Genomic DNA, 14,215 nt, shown 5'->3' on the forward strand with positions numbered 1-14,215 from the left:
ATTTTCATGGAATATGAGAATTACGTTAAAAGAGTACCAACTAAGAATAATTTTATTGTTCATGGAAGATAGGGTAAATCTCAGTGTTAATACTGCCTTATTTATACATGTACTAATCCAAGGAGCCATTAAACTGCTTTTCCACACCATTATACCAAGCACATTTCACAGCTTTACATGTCACCTGGGCCCAGTGTGGTGACTCACACCTGTAATCCCAGCACTTTGGGAGGCCAAGGGAGGAGGATCACTGAGCAACATAAGGAGACCTCATCTCTACAAAAAACTTAAAAATTAGTTGGGTGTGGTAATGGGCACCTGTAGTCCCAGCTACTTGCGAGGCTGACACAAGAGCATTGCTTGAGCCTGGGAGGTTGAAGCTGCATTATTGAGCCATGATTGCACCACTCCATTGCAGCCTGGGAGACAGAGTGAGACCCTGTCTCAAAACAAAAAAAACAAAAAAAACAGTTGTCTCAAGTCAGTAAATTCTATTTTGGATAAGCAGTAAAGAATGGGTTTTGGGGAGCATATTTTTTAAATCTTGTAGGGGATAAGTAGTCTATTCCAGCAGGTAGATACTAATCTTTCTTTTCATTCTAAATTTATAAAGTTTTATTTTGTCAGACTTTTTCACAGGGTACCTTTAGTGGTTGCCAATCTGGGCATGTCTGAACAACTAGGTTATAAAACTGTATCAGGTTCCTGTATGTCCACTGGTTTTAGCCGAGCAGTACAAACACACAGGTAAGATTCAACTGCTTTCTTACAAAACTTCTATTCACCTTTGAAATTAATTTTCTTATTTCTCAAACAACAGCAGAATAAGAACGAAAGGGAAAACTAATCCATTACTCAAGTAAACTAGGCTGTTTTTACCTTCCTCATCCCCTCCTGTTAGTGCTTGTCTACTTACAAGATACAAAAAAGGTGGTGGTTAGTCCAGGCATGGTGGCTCACACCTGCAATCCCAGTACTTTGGGAGGCTGAGGCAGGAGGATCTCTTGAGCTCAGGAGTTGGAGACTAGCCTGGGCAACACAGCAAAACCCCATCTCTACAAAAGAAATTAAAAAAAAAAAGTACTGGGAGGAGCTTGTTGCATATCCTGTAAATTTTAGCATATCTATTCTAGGTGAGAATAAGTATATAGCCTAAAAATTATAATTTTCTAAGGCAGCGGTTCCGATTAAAGGCTTCGAAATTAGGTATTTGTAAAAATTAGACTTTAGCCAAGACTCACTCATACTATAGGCTGCTTAGATATAACTTTCTTTGTGGCCATTAAGGAAGTAATGTCAAAAACAGCAACACTGGTAGTATAGGACACCTACTAGAGTGTAAACTTTGAGATTAAGGGGTTAGGTTTTACTTACTTACTTTTGTGTCCCCACAGTGCTACCAGTTTAAAAACTGAATACCATATTTCTTTGATTCTGAGGTGCACATTTTCCTGTTTTTTTTTTTTTTTTGAGACGGAGTTTTGCTCTTGTTGCCCAGGCTGGGGTGTAATGGCATGATTTCAGCTCACTGCAGTCTCTGCCTCCCAGGTTCAAGCGATTCTCCTGCCTCAGCCTCCTGAGTAGCTGGGATTACAGGCATGCACCACTATGCCCGGCTAATTTTGTGGTTTTTTAGTAGAGATGGGGTTTCTCTGTGTTGGTCAGGCTGGTCTCAAACTCCTAACCTCAGGTGATCCGCCCGCCTCGGCCTCCCAAAGTGTTGGGATTACAGGCGTGAGCCACCACACCTGGCGAGATGCACATTTTTCATATTTATCTCTGACATTGGGATGTCTTACGAGTCATGCCTTCTTAGAATTACTTTTTTCCTTATTTCATGGATAATAAAATAATGATGTCTCTTTCAAGTAAAGGTAACTTGAATTCAGTAAAATATTTTAAAAATTGACTCTGGTTCCCATTGCCAATAGAGACCTTTTTTCCTTCCTTCAATTTTTATCTGTTTTTATGCAATCTTCCCCCATCCCCTGCCCATCCTTGCCTTTTTGGGAGACCTGTCAATAGTACTTAGGAGGCTAAAATGTTTGCTAATGTGAAGATCAATGAAGTAGGTTTTGTGGTTGGTTTTTCTGCATACATATAGATTGACAAAATTATGGTTCCTACAAAACCAGTAAAAAGAATCTTCCATTGCTCCTTGACAGTAAGTTTTTCACCTTATCATTAAAATGAGTTTTGTGTATTTGCCTGAGGAAATGGTAATTTTTTACAGCTCTAAATTTTTTGAAGAAGATGGATCCTTAAAGGAGGTACATAAGATAAATGAAATGTATGCTTCATTACAAGGGGAATTAAAGGTAAGTTAACATATCAAACACTTCAACCACTTCTAGATAGAGTTCATATCAAGTTAATGACTGACATTTTTTAGGGATAACCTGACATCTTGATTAGATTTATACAGTTATGTGTTGTTTAATGAGGGCTATACCTTCTGAGAAATGTGTCATTAGGCAATTTCATCATTGTGCAAACATATACTTACACAAATCTATATGTATTTTTACTTTTTAGTTTTCACAGGGAAAACCAAATGTCCCCAAATTATTAAGTATCAATCATTTCCCCTATTTGATCTGTAATGCCAATATCACGTGCTGTATATCAGCTTTCTATATGTGCTCCAGTATAATCTTGTGAGACCCCATCATAGATGCTGTCCCTTGTTGAACAAGATGTTGTTATTCCTTTAGCTTCATTGACTGAGATGTATTTCTTTAGCTGTAGTAACAAAGACTGCAATCTCAGTGGCTTACAACAACCATGGTGTGGTCTTGCTCACATTATATCTTGGCTGTAGCTCTATTCCTTTTCTGAATGTCACCTTCATCCAGGATCCAGGCTGAAGGAGCAGCCCTTATTTGGGACATGTTCTCATGGCATAAGGCAAACAGTAAGAAAGCTAGTGGAGCCAGGCGTAGTGGCTGACGCTTGTAATCCCAGCACTTTGGGAGGCTGAGGCAGGCAGATCACGAGGTCAGGAGATAGAGAGCATCCTGGCTAACACGGTGAAACCCTGTCTCTATTAAAAATACAAAAAAAAATTAACCAGGCATGGTGGTGGGCGCCTGTAGTCCCAGCTACTCAGGAGGCTGAGGCAGGAGAATGGTGTGAACCCGGGAGGTGGAACTTGCAGTGAGCCAAGATCGTGCCACTGCACTCCAGCCTGGGTGATAGAGCGAGACTCTGTCTCAAAAAAAAAAAAAAAAAAAAAAGCTAATGGAAATTCACAACAGCTCTGAAAACTTTGCTTAAAATGGCCATGTCACTTCCACTCACATTTCATTGACCTGAACACATCACATAGTAATAGGCAGGGATATATAATCCTTCTTACAGAATAGGGAAGTATATTTGATAACAGTATATACTTCCCTCTACTTCATGTGTCAGTTCTACTTCATGTGTCAGTTCAGGTCTTTTGAGAACTAGATGTCAAGATGGGATTATAAGTGCAGGAGATTTACTGAACCTGAGGATAAAGAAGAGGAAGCAGTAACAGGCATGAAGAGCCTTCAGACAACACTGCAAGTCTGACCCCTGCAAAAGGAGAGGGGGTAAGAGGACAAGTGGTTATGAAGAGCCTCGGACTGCAGTGCCATTTTAAGGAAGTTCCACTAGGCTGGTGGGGAGTGTTTGAGCAAAGTTGCCCAAAAATTGTTCCATAGGCATGGACTTGCACTAATACCTGCACTGTGCTTAGTCATTGGCTAGGAACAGCCCAGGGGAAGTGTGGCTTAAGAGCAAACACACTGGTAGATCCACAGCTGGGGCTGTTAAGTCAACTATGCTTTCCCCAGTTGGAGATCTTAGTAAGGAGTATATTTCCATGGCCACCATACTCATCAGTAGAGCACACTAACAGAAAAGCAGTTAAAATATTTTGATTCATATTACACTACTTTTTTCATATAAAACAGGAATTTTAGATAGTAAAAACATCCAGAATCTCACCCTTTTATTTATTTTTTAGAGACAGTGTCTTGCTTTATTACCCAGGCTGGAGTGCAATGGCATGATCTCAGCTCACTACAGCCGCCACCTCTTGGGCTCAAGTGATCCTCCTCTCTCAGCCTCCAGAGTAGCTGAGACCACAGGTGTGCACCACTATGCCCAGCTTTTTTTGTATTTTGTGTAGAGACAGGGTCTCACCATGTTCCCAGGCTGGTCTCCAACCCCTGAGCTCAAGCAAGCCACCCTCCTTGGCCTCCCAAGGTACTGAAGTACTGGGATTACAGGTGTGAGCCACCACATCTAGCCTGAACTCTCACCATTTTAACATAACTATTTTCACTCTGCCATGTGCTCCAGTTTTTCCTTAATATATGTATACTTTGATATAGTTGACAGTCACAGTGACATAAATTTGTGTCATGATTTTTAAAAAATTTGATACATCAAACATTGTTCCTGTTGCTACATATTCTTCAGTTGTTTTGTTTTTGCATTTTTTTTTTTGTTTTTTTTGAGGTGGAGTCTCAGTATGTCGCCCGGACTGGAGTGCAATGGCGCAATCTTGGCTCACTGCAACCTCTGCCTCCCAGGTTCAAGTGATTTTCCTGCCCCAGCTTCCCAAGTAGCTGAGATTACACACACCCACCACTATGCCAGGCTAATTTTTGTATTTTTAGTAGAGACGGGGTTTTGCCATGTTGCCTGGGCTGGTCTCGAACGCCAGACCTCAGGTGATCCACCTGCCTCGGCCTCCCAGAGTACACAGGTGTGAGCCACCGCACCCAGCCTCTTTATTTTTAATGGCAGTATATTTCATAGAGCAATGTTAGGGAAAAATAACAACTTGGGCGAAAATAGGGAATGTAACGTAGAGGTATATCCTAAGAACTGTAGGCAGAAAGCAGCTGAACTTTAGGAAGGAATTGGAACCAGGGGCTAGAAAGCCAACAGAACTTTCTCTGTCTGCACATTGTTAATCCTTCCAGACCTTTTTGTTTCTTCATCCACCGGCAGACCAGAAAACAGCCAACCTATAGCTCCTGCATTTAGATGTCTTCTAGAGCATAAGATTTGCCAGTTGGCTATGTAATACCTCCAGATTGCCAGGCAAGAATCTAATTGGTTCTGTTTGGGTCAGCTCGGGTGAAAGGTGGGTACAGGGATAACTGGCAAACTCTCATGTCAGGGCAAAAAGTTTGTAAAAAGTAGGCTTGGCAGACATCCTAAAAAGTGTCCACTAAAACTGGCAAAACAACTATTAGCCTACAGTTGGAAATTAGTTTTTTTTTTTTTTTGGAGACGGAGTCTCGCTGTGTCGCCCGGGCTGGAGTGCAGTGGCCAGATCTCAGCTCACTGCAAGTTCCGCCTCCCGGGTTTACGCCATTCTCCTGCCTCAGCCTCCCGAGCAGCTGGGACTACAGGCGCCTGCCACCTCGCCCGGCTGGTTTTTTGTATTTTTTAGTAGAGGCGGGGTTTCACTGGGTTAGCCAGGATGGTCTCGATCTCCTGACCTCATGATCTGCCCGTCTCGGCCTCCCAAAGTGCTGGGATTACAGGCGTGAGCCACTGCACCCAGCTAGTTTTTTTTTTTTTTTAATGTTCTCCCCTCCCCCAGTTGTTTTATGTTATCCTAAGAAACATCATCTTGGCCGGGCACAGTGGCTCACGCCTGTAATCCCAGCTGTCAGGGAGGCAGAGGCAGGAGGATAGCTTGAGCCCAGGAGTTCGAGACCTGCCTGGGTAATATAGCGAGACCCCGTTCTCCACAAAAAGGAAAAAAAAAAAAAGAAACATCATCTTATATTTTTGTTGTTATTAAGATATATTCCCAAATGGAATTATGGCATCAAAAGTTATTGGTATTCGTACTTTTAAAACTAAAGATACACAGAACTCATCTGCTTTTCAAAAGTAGTGTCTCTTACAGGAAAAACTCTGCAATAGTATCCTTTCATAATAGTAAAAGTCACTTTGTTTTCACTTACTGTGAGTTTCTTAGTGTTAAATGTATGCAGTAACTCTGCATCTGTATTTTTTGTTTCAAAGTTTTTTTTTTTTTTTTGAGACAGGGTCTCGCTGTATCGCCCAGGCTGGAATATAGTGGTGCGATTTCGGCTCACTGTAACCTCTCTTTCCTGGGCTCAAGCTTAATTCACGTGCCTCAGCCTCCTGAGTAGCTGGGACTACAGGCATGCATCACCACACCTGGATAATTTTTTATATTTTTAGTAGAGACGGGGTTTCACCATGTTGCCCAGGCTGGTCTCAAACTCCTGAGCTCAGGTAGTCTGCCCGCCTCACCCTCCCAAAGTGCTAGGATTACAGGCGTGAGCCACCGCAACCCGGCCCATGAGTTCATATTTCAGTTTATTTCTGTGTATTTTCAATGAAATTAACTGGCATGATAAAAACTGTATAAATGAGAAGTTACTACCTCTGAAAAAGCATTTTATAACCTGTAATGCTTATTTATAACCTAGAAGTGCTTGTTACTGAGGTCCTCCAGAAAATAAATAAAATGTATATAAAAGGCAAATAATTTTGGGTATTATATGCCACCAATGATTTTATATTATTTGTGAATCCAGACTAATTAGTACAGAGCTTGAAATCTCAACCTATGCCCTTAAATTATTTTATTTTGCAGAGTATATGCAAAAAGGTAGAAGACAGTGAACAAGCAGTAGATAAACTAGTAAAGGATGTAAACAGATTAAAACGAGAAATTGAGAAAAGGAGACGAGCACAGATTCAGGCAGCACGTAAGTAAACAACACATCTCTACTTTCTGTGCTAAAAATTTTTATTTTTTATTTTTTTTGAGATGGAGTGTCACTCTCACCCAGGTTGGAGTGCAGTGGTGTGATCTCAGCTCACTGCAACCTCTGCCTCCTGGGTTCAAGCGATTCTTCTGCCTCAGCCTCCCAAAAAGCTGGGATTCCAGGTGCCTGCCACCATGCCTAGCTAATTTTTTGTATTTTTAATAGAGACAGGGTTTCACCATGTTGGCCAGGCTGATCTTCAACTGCTGACCTCAAGTGATCCACCCACCTCAGCCTCCCAAAGTGCTGGGATTATAGGTGTGAGCCACTAGGCTCGGCCCTTCCTGTGCTTTTAAAGAACATAATACTACAGTAGCTATATTGCTGACATGAAAGAACACAACTTTAATTTTGTCTTAGAATACTGTGGCATATAAATTAGAATTCAGAATTATGTATGTTATTCTTACTTTAGATAATAAAACTGTTAAAAATCTTTTTGACTTAGTTTTACTTACAAATAATTATAAAAGCTTTGTAGAAGAAATGTTGAATGTTGAACTGTTACTCTATTTTGTTTAGGAGAGAAGAACATCCAAAAAGACCCTCAGGAGAATATTTTTCTTTGTCAAGCATTACGGACCTTTTTTCCAAATTCTGAATTTCTTCATTCATGTGTTATGTCTTTAAAAAGTAGACATGTTTCTAAAAGTAGCTGTAACATCAGCCACCACCTCGATGTAGTAGACAATCTGACCTTAATGGTAGAACACACTGACATTCCTGAAGCTAGTTCAGCTAGTACACCACAAATCATTAAGCATAAAGCCTTAGACTTAGATGACAGATGGCAATTCAAAAGATCACGGTTGTTAGATACACAAGATAAACGATCTAAAACAGATACTGATAGTAGTAACCAAGATAAAGCGTCCAAAATGAGCAGCCCAGAAACGGATGAAGAAATTGAGAAGATGAAAGGTTTTGGTGAATATTCACGGTCTCCTACATTTTGATCCTTTTAACCTTAAAAGGAGATTTTTTTTATTTGGCTGATGGGTAAAGCCAAACATTTCTATTGTTTTTACTATGTTGAGCTACTTGCAGTAAGTTCATTTGTTTTTACTGTGTTCACCTGGTTGCAGTAGTACACAGATAAGTCTTAGTGCATTTATTTCACAAAGTGCTTTTTCAGACATGAGATGCTTTTATTTCCAAACCTTTTTTTCACCTTTCACTAAGTTGTTGAGGGGAAGGCTTACACAGAAACATTCTTTAGAATTGGAAAAGTGAGACTAGGCACAGTGGCTCACACCTGTAATCCCAGCACTTAGGGAAGACAAGGCAGGAGGATGATGCCAGGAGTTAGAGACCAGCCTGGGCAACGTATTGAGACCCATCTCTATTAAAAAAGAAAAATATTGGAAAAGCAAGAATAGCCTTATTTTCACAATATGGAAGGAAATTTATATGAAAAAAGTACGTTATGGCTAGAGTTGCCAGATAAAATGCTGGATACCATGCAATAAATTTGCAAAACATCATCTAAAATTTAAATTTGTCCTACATTTGTACTTGCTAAATCTGGCAGCCTTAATTACTACACAACTATAATGCAACATAAACCTCTCCCCTAGAGTCCCCTAGAGTCCTTTGCACGAAATTTAGCAAATCCATCATTTTGAATACAGTACAAGCCTGGTAATCCAGTGTATTTGGGATAGGCCAGTGGAACTCAGAATTGATACATGTATACATACATGTCTATTATATTCAATGTCTATTAGGTGTAAATCATTATGTAAAAGACAATACTGGTTTGAGGATAGACTTGTCTAGGAATATTTTGTCCTCCTGTGACAACACCACTATCCATCCCAATGTAACATTTCTACAAAGGGAAGATACCTTAACCAGGCATACTTATATTTGCTAGTTGGAAAATCATTCTGAGCAGTTTTAATTCCATTCAATTGAATGGATTATTGTATGAGCTATTTGGGGATCAGATATAAATGAAAATCACACAGAACCACTTTTATTCAACATATGTAAAATGTGATGAGTGTTAACATTTTAAATAAGCAGTCTGCTTAATGGACATTGGTATGAAGGGAACTGTCATTCTTTACCTCACTCCTCAAACACTTTTCTATCCAAAGTTTGGTTTGAGTCAATATTGGCATCATACAACCACTTACTGTAAAATAAGTTTATTGGTGGAAACGTGATATAATTTATTCTCGATATCTGATGTTACAAACTTTAGGGTCCTTGAGATATGCAGGATCCTTGTATGTAACTGGCATGAACCCTGTAAAGAGATAATTAAAGTTCTTGACAAAACATAATGAGCAAAACTTCAGCTAGCTCAATTCAGTTGTTGAGGTGTTCTTTCTTACCCAGTATTTGAGCTCTCTTAATTGCTTTTGTGATTTCTTTCTGTTTCTTCCCACAAAGACCTGTAAAATAAAAAGCTTTCTTATTCATAAAAAATGTCAATATTTAAAGTTTGCAATTTTTTTTTTTTGAGACAGTCTTACTGGAGTACAGTGAGGCGCACCCTTGCCTCACTGCAACCTCCACCACCCAGGCTCAAGCAATTATCTTGCCTCAGCCTCCTCAGTAACTGGGATTACAGGTGTGCACCACCACACCCGGCTAATTTTTTTGTATTTGTAGTAGAGACAGGGTTTCAGCATACTGGCCAGGCTGGTCCTGAACTCCTCACCTCAGGTGATCCGCCCACCTCAGCCTCCCAAAGTGCTGGGATTACAGGCGTGAACCACCACACCCAGCCTCAACAAGTTTTTAAGTCAAGGGTTGGTAAATCATTTTTGTCAAGGGCCAGAATAATAATATGCTAGGATTTCTGGGCCATATAGTCTCCATCACCACCACTCAACTCTGCTGTTGTAGCTTGAAAACCACCATATGGCACTATGTAAACAAAACTACAAAAACAAGTGGGGTTGGGCACAGTGGCTCATGCCTATAATCGCAGCACTTTGGGAGGCCTAGGTGGGTGGATCACCTGAGGTAAGGAGTTCAAGACCAGCCTGGCCAACATGGAGAAACCCCATCTCTACTAAAAATACAAAAATTAGCCAGGCATGGTGGTGCATGCCTATAATCCCAGCTACTCGGGAGGCTGAGGCATGAGAATCGCTTGAACCGAGGAGGCAGAGGTTGCAGTGAGCCGAGATTGTGCCAGTGCACTCTAGCCTGGGTGACAGAGTGAGATTCCATCTCAAAAAAAAAGTGGCATTTGTATATGATGAACCTGATCAAGATAAAAAGGGGGCAGGTCGGATTTGACCTATGGGCCACAGTTTGCTGGCACCAAGTTTAAGTATCAATCTAGGAATGATTATAGGATCTTCCAAAACACCAACAACAGTTTTGTAAAGCCCAAGTTTTCTATATAGTTAACTCTGCATAAGACAGCAAAATAATAATCCCCTTGGCCTAGGAGGCTTTTTCATAGTAACCAGCTCTAGTCCCTGTAGTATCTGATCTAGTAGTAATTTATAGCACAATTTGAAAATTTGACAGTTTTCTTAAATGACAGAAATAGACTGATATAATTCTTATCTACATTTATATTCCCATGATAAAAAACAAAATACCTGTAATGTGCCTTCCGTAAATGCATCCAGTAAATGGAGAAACAAACTGGGACAAAAGCTGTTTTGGAGTTTTATTCGGAGGGGAAAAAAATGTATTTGTTATTTATTTCTGAATGCATAAATTTCAAAAAACCTTCAAGTTATATAAAGCTTTACATTTCAGACATATTTCATAAAATATGAGAAAAAATATTGTTATCCATCTTGTTACCTTTTAAATATTTTCTATCCAGTGTGTCAAAAGTCTATATATAATTAAATAGCAGATTAATCAGCATATTCATTCAATGTTAAATCTGTTTTCTTGACTTCCACAGATACTTTTCTAAAATATTGCTTGAAACAAGCTACTAAAAAATTTCATCTATTATGACAAGCTATCACATTACCCTCTGATAATAATCATTAAGATAAATTATCAGAGGGTAATGAGATTTTCCAGAGTTACAAGTATACCAGGCATTTGCTATAATTTATGTTTACTTAAATACTTTTTTAGAACTTTCTAGGTGCCAGTCATTATTATTGGCACTTTGTATAATCTTCCTAGTATGTGTGTTTCTGTAATTTCTTGGTTCTCTCTCAAAGGCAGCTATCACCTTATACTATTGTCAACATACAGAATTTTTTTTTTTTTTTTGACAGTTTCATTCTCGTCACCCAGGCTGGAGTGCAATGGCACGATCTCGGCTCACTGCAACCTCTGCCTTCTGGGTTCAAGCGATTCTCCTGCCTCAGCCTCCCAAGTAGCTGGGATTACAGGCATGCACCACCACACTCAGCTAATTTTTGTATTTTTAATAGAGACAGGGTTTCACCACGTTGGCCAGGTTGGTCTCAAAATCCTGACCTCAGGTGATCCGCCCGCCTTGGTCTCCCAAAGTGCTAGGATTACAGGCGTGAGCCACCGCACTCGGGCACCATACAGAATTGTAGTGCTATTCATTTGCCCCAAATTTGCAACTTCTAACTTGCTGAGAGTTAGACAAGAGATAAGTAATATGTGAATCAGTGATATGGGTGGTGAGGTAAAGAGATCAGCTTCACCAGATGAGCTTTTTCCAAAGTTCTGACCCTCCCCAATTCAGAATTTTGACAGAATTTTAACTGTCAAAAAAAAAAAAATTACAGTGAGCTATTAAGATGTTTGGTGTAGTGAAAAAAACAGAGTGGAAATAATAGTAAGTGGGGGAAAGCCAAGGTGCTTTTACTTGAATAAAACAGAGATACGCTTATACATAGAATTATAACCAAATTTGAAATTACGAAGTTGCTAAAAGTTACCGCTACAAAAGCCTGCTATAAACTGACTTGATTCTCTTTAAGCAGATCAGAAGAAAAACCCTAAAATATAGTGAAGTAAAACCAGATCTCACCTGTACATTCTTATAATCTACACGCTTTCCACACAAGATACATTTCTTAAGAGGTTCTTTATAAGGATTTTCCATTGTAATGGGCTAGGGAAAAAAACGAAAAGTGTGATAATAGGATGTGTTAATTCTGAATTTTAAAAGTTTACTATTCTACATTCAAATCCATTCAAATGATTAGTTACACCTTTCTTACTGTGTACATATTTTATATAAGCACTTTATTTTGTTTCAGTTTAGCCTACAAATGAACTAATGGGAAGATTCTGGAATAAAGTACAATCTTTGTAGAATAAAAGAGTTTATGGCAGAACAAAAATGATGTCTGATAAAGTGCTCCAATGCTTTGCTCAGATTGTAGATAATGAAAAACTTTTTAGATTTAAGAAAACTTACAATAGATAACATACGGCATTCTTAAATGAGTGCAATCCCTAATTTATCCATCCCCATGTCTCTATCAAGTATTTTTTCACTATTTTTATACATAATGGCCCATGACTTACTGTAATAAAAGGTTGTTTGACTTTATCACCCCAGGCTACTATATAAGTTTGCATTAGCCTTTTTGGCTTTTCTGTTACCACTATTGCCCTAATGCTTCTGCCACAGTGCCTCCCTCCTACTGTCAGTATGGCTGTCTCCAGGATAGAAGTTCTTAATCTAGAAATGGCTCTGAAGCCCATGACTCCCTGTAATTGTATGCAAAACTTCAAATGAATGGAACTTTGTGCCTTTTTCTGTGGAAAGGGTCCATAACTTTGATTAGAGACAAAGTGGGATTTATGAACTGAAAAAGGAATAATGTCCCTTTACTTTCTTAAAGTATGGTGCGTGGATTAGATTACCAAGACAGATGCTCAGAGAAACTAGACAAGTTCTTTTGTTTTTCCCAATTCTTCAAACTTTTCCATTTACATTCAGCTCATGTGACTACTCTTCAGCTCTGTGCCAAGTGCTTTGTATGGTCTGATTAGTGTCAAAGTACCTTTGCATGTAGTAAGAACCTGTGCTTTCAAGTCCATGCTAATACTATAGCCAACCTATAGCTAAGCTTTGTACAGTCTCTTCAGTTATCTAAAATTCTGCTCACCCAAACTACCTTTTAAAATTCCCAAATCATTTGCTTACAAAGGGCTATGTAAAAAAAAAAACGATTCCCAAATCACATATCCTTAAATTTAAGATCTAGGAAGAAAAATACGGTATTATAGCAGCTTTGCTTCTAATCTAGGAATTCCCCTAGTTCAAAACTCAACTGACTACAATCAATTCATCATCATTTCTTAACTCAGAGTAATTATCTAATTGTTTTGTCCTACAGCAGAACTCTATTCAAGTAGCTAAATTAAAAGATGTTAGAGTCTAATACCAGTTATCGTTTTAAAAAGGAAAAAAAATTTGGTCATATTTGCAAATGCCTTACTAATAGAAAAAAAAAAATTCTTACCAGGTCCTCGTTGCTGGATACCTGTTTATATTGTGAACAACCTCTTCTCCAAAGCACTGTGATTAAACAGAAACGGCAATTAACTATTTCTTCTTCGTAGCTGAATAGCTAAAGATTTTTGTTTTTATGGAGACAGGATGAATTAGGGGACACGATATTAAAGGTTTTGTATTCATTGTATTCAGAATGACTGGTTAAAAACCTTCATATTTGGGACAGAGTAAGACTCAACATGGGTGTGCTTTCCAGGGCTTTGGGGAAAAAGCACGTATTTTCCCGCCCATACCTGCTCTCTTTCTGACATTTATTTTCCCTTCATTCCATGGTTAGAGAAAAAATGCACATTCTTACAGGAGAAGCAACAGGCACCGTCATACCAAAAAGAAAATGAGTAACAGACCCGTCCCAGAATTTATAGAGAAACAGAGAAGATAAAATTGTAAAATTACACAATTTTGTTCTGTTTGGGGACCTTAGAAAACTGGAATTTGCCGCTGGGCGACTCTGGAAATGGCCCTTCCTCACTAAGATTATCCAGAGATCTTAGGAAAGTCTCTGCTTTTTAAGAACCACTCTAGCTTCCTCATACGTTTAAAGAAAGGAGTGGATTAGACGACTCTAAAACAGTCAAAGGCGATTACAGATTCCCAACCATCTTGGAGAAACGTAATCGCCTAGAAACCAGAGTCGTTTTGCTAACAGGGACGACTCCACCAACTATTAGGACTAAGGTTAATGCCTGCAACGCTACAACGGAGCATAGAATATGGAGACTTTACCCGTGTGAGTCCCGGGATGTGTAAGGCTGACAGCAGCCGTTACCAGGCGTGTCAACTTCTTCCTCCCTAGACCACCGCAAACAGCAACCATAGCGGCCATGGTTCCGCGTTTGTTCCGCTTCCTTTCGTTTCGAATCGTTCCGAAAGGCCCCTTCCGCTGTTTTTCCCCTGTGGGCTCGAGTACGCCGTTCAAAGGTTCCGCAGGAGAACGCTGAGGACCCGCGAGAGTAGGTGAGGTTTTTTCAAT

At 39.5% G+C, this 14,215-nt stretch overlaps 2 protein-coding genes across 4 annotated transcripts in view; one reads left to right on the top strand and one right to left on the bottom strand.

Annotated features, from left to right (window-relative positions):
* ABRAXAS1 (abraxas 1, BRCA1 A complex subunit) overlaps positions 1-11,491 on the top strand; it is a 26,194-nt gene extending 14,703 nt beyond the window's left edge. Inside the window, exons 6-9 of one of the 3 annotated variants that reach the window (XM_033214215.1) lie at positions 628-747; positions 2,234-2,318; positions 6,623-6,737; positions 11,012-11,491. In XM_033214215.1, the coding sequence (XP_033070106.1) occupies positions 628-747; positions 2,234-2,318; positions 6,623-6,737; positions 11,012-11,373 (682 nt within the window). In that variant the 3' untranslated portion in view covers positions 11,374-11,491. Of the gene's footprint in view, positions 1-627; positions 748-2,233; positions 2,319-6,622; positions 6,738-7,319; positions 9,234-11,011 lie in introns of those variants that run through there. The other 2 variants (XM_033214214.1, XM_033214216.1) reach the window with 2 other exon arrangements.
* Positions 8,935-14,211, bottom strand: MRPS18C (mitochondrial ribosomal protein S18C). Its single transcript, XM_033214217.1, has 6 exons — positions 13,969-14,211; positions 13,190-13,245; positions 11,743-11,826; positions 10,367-10,424; positions 9,140-9,199; positions 8,935-9,051 (listed from the first exon to the last, which is right to left on the bottom strand). Exons 1-6 carry the CDS (start codon positions 14,066-14,068, stop codon positions 8,975-8,977), a joined length of 435 nt encoding a protein of 144 aa, XP_033070108.1. The 5' UTR covers positions 14,069-14,211; the 3' UTR covers positions 8,935-8,974.
* Between the last annotated feature and the right edge of the window lie 4 nt (positions 14,212-14,215).

Source organism: Trachypithecus francoisi, unplaced genomic scaffold, assembly GCF_009764315.1.
Source record: "Trachypithecus francoisi isolate TF-2019V2 unplaced genomic scaffold, Tfra_2.0 Lachesis_group1, whole genome shotgun sequence".
Taxonomy (NCBI): Eukaryota; Metazoa; Chordata; class Mammalia; order Primates; family Cercopithecidae; genus Trachypithecus; species Trachypithecus francoisi.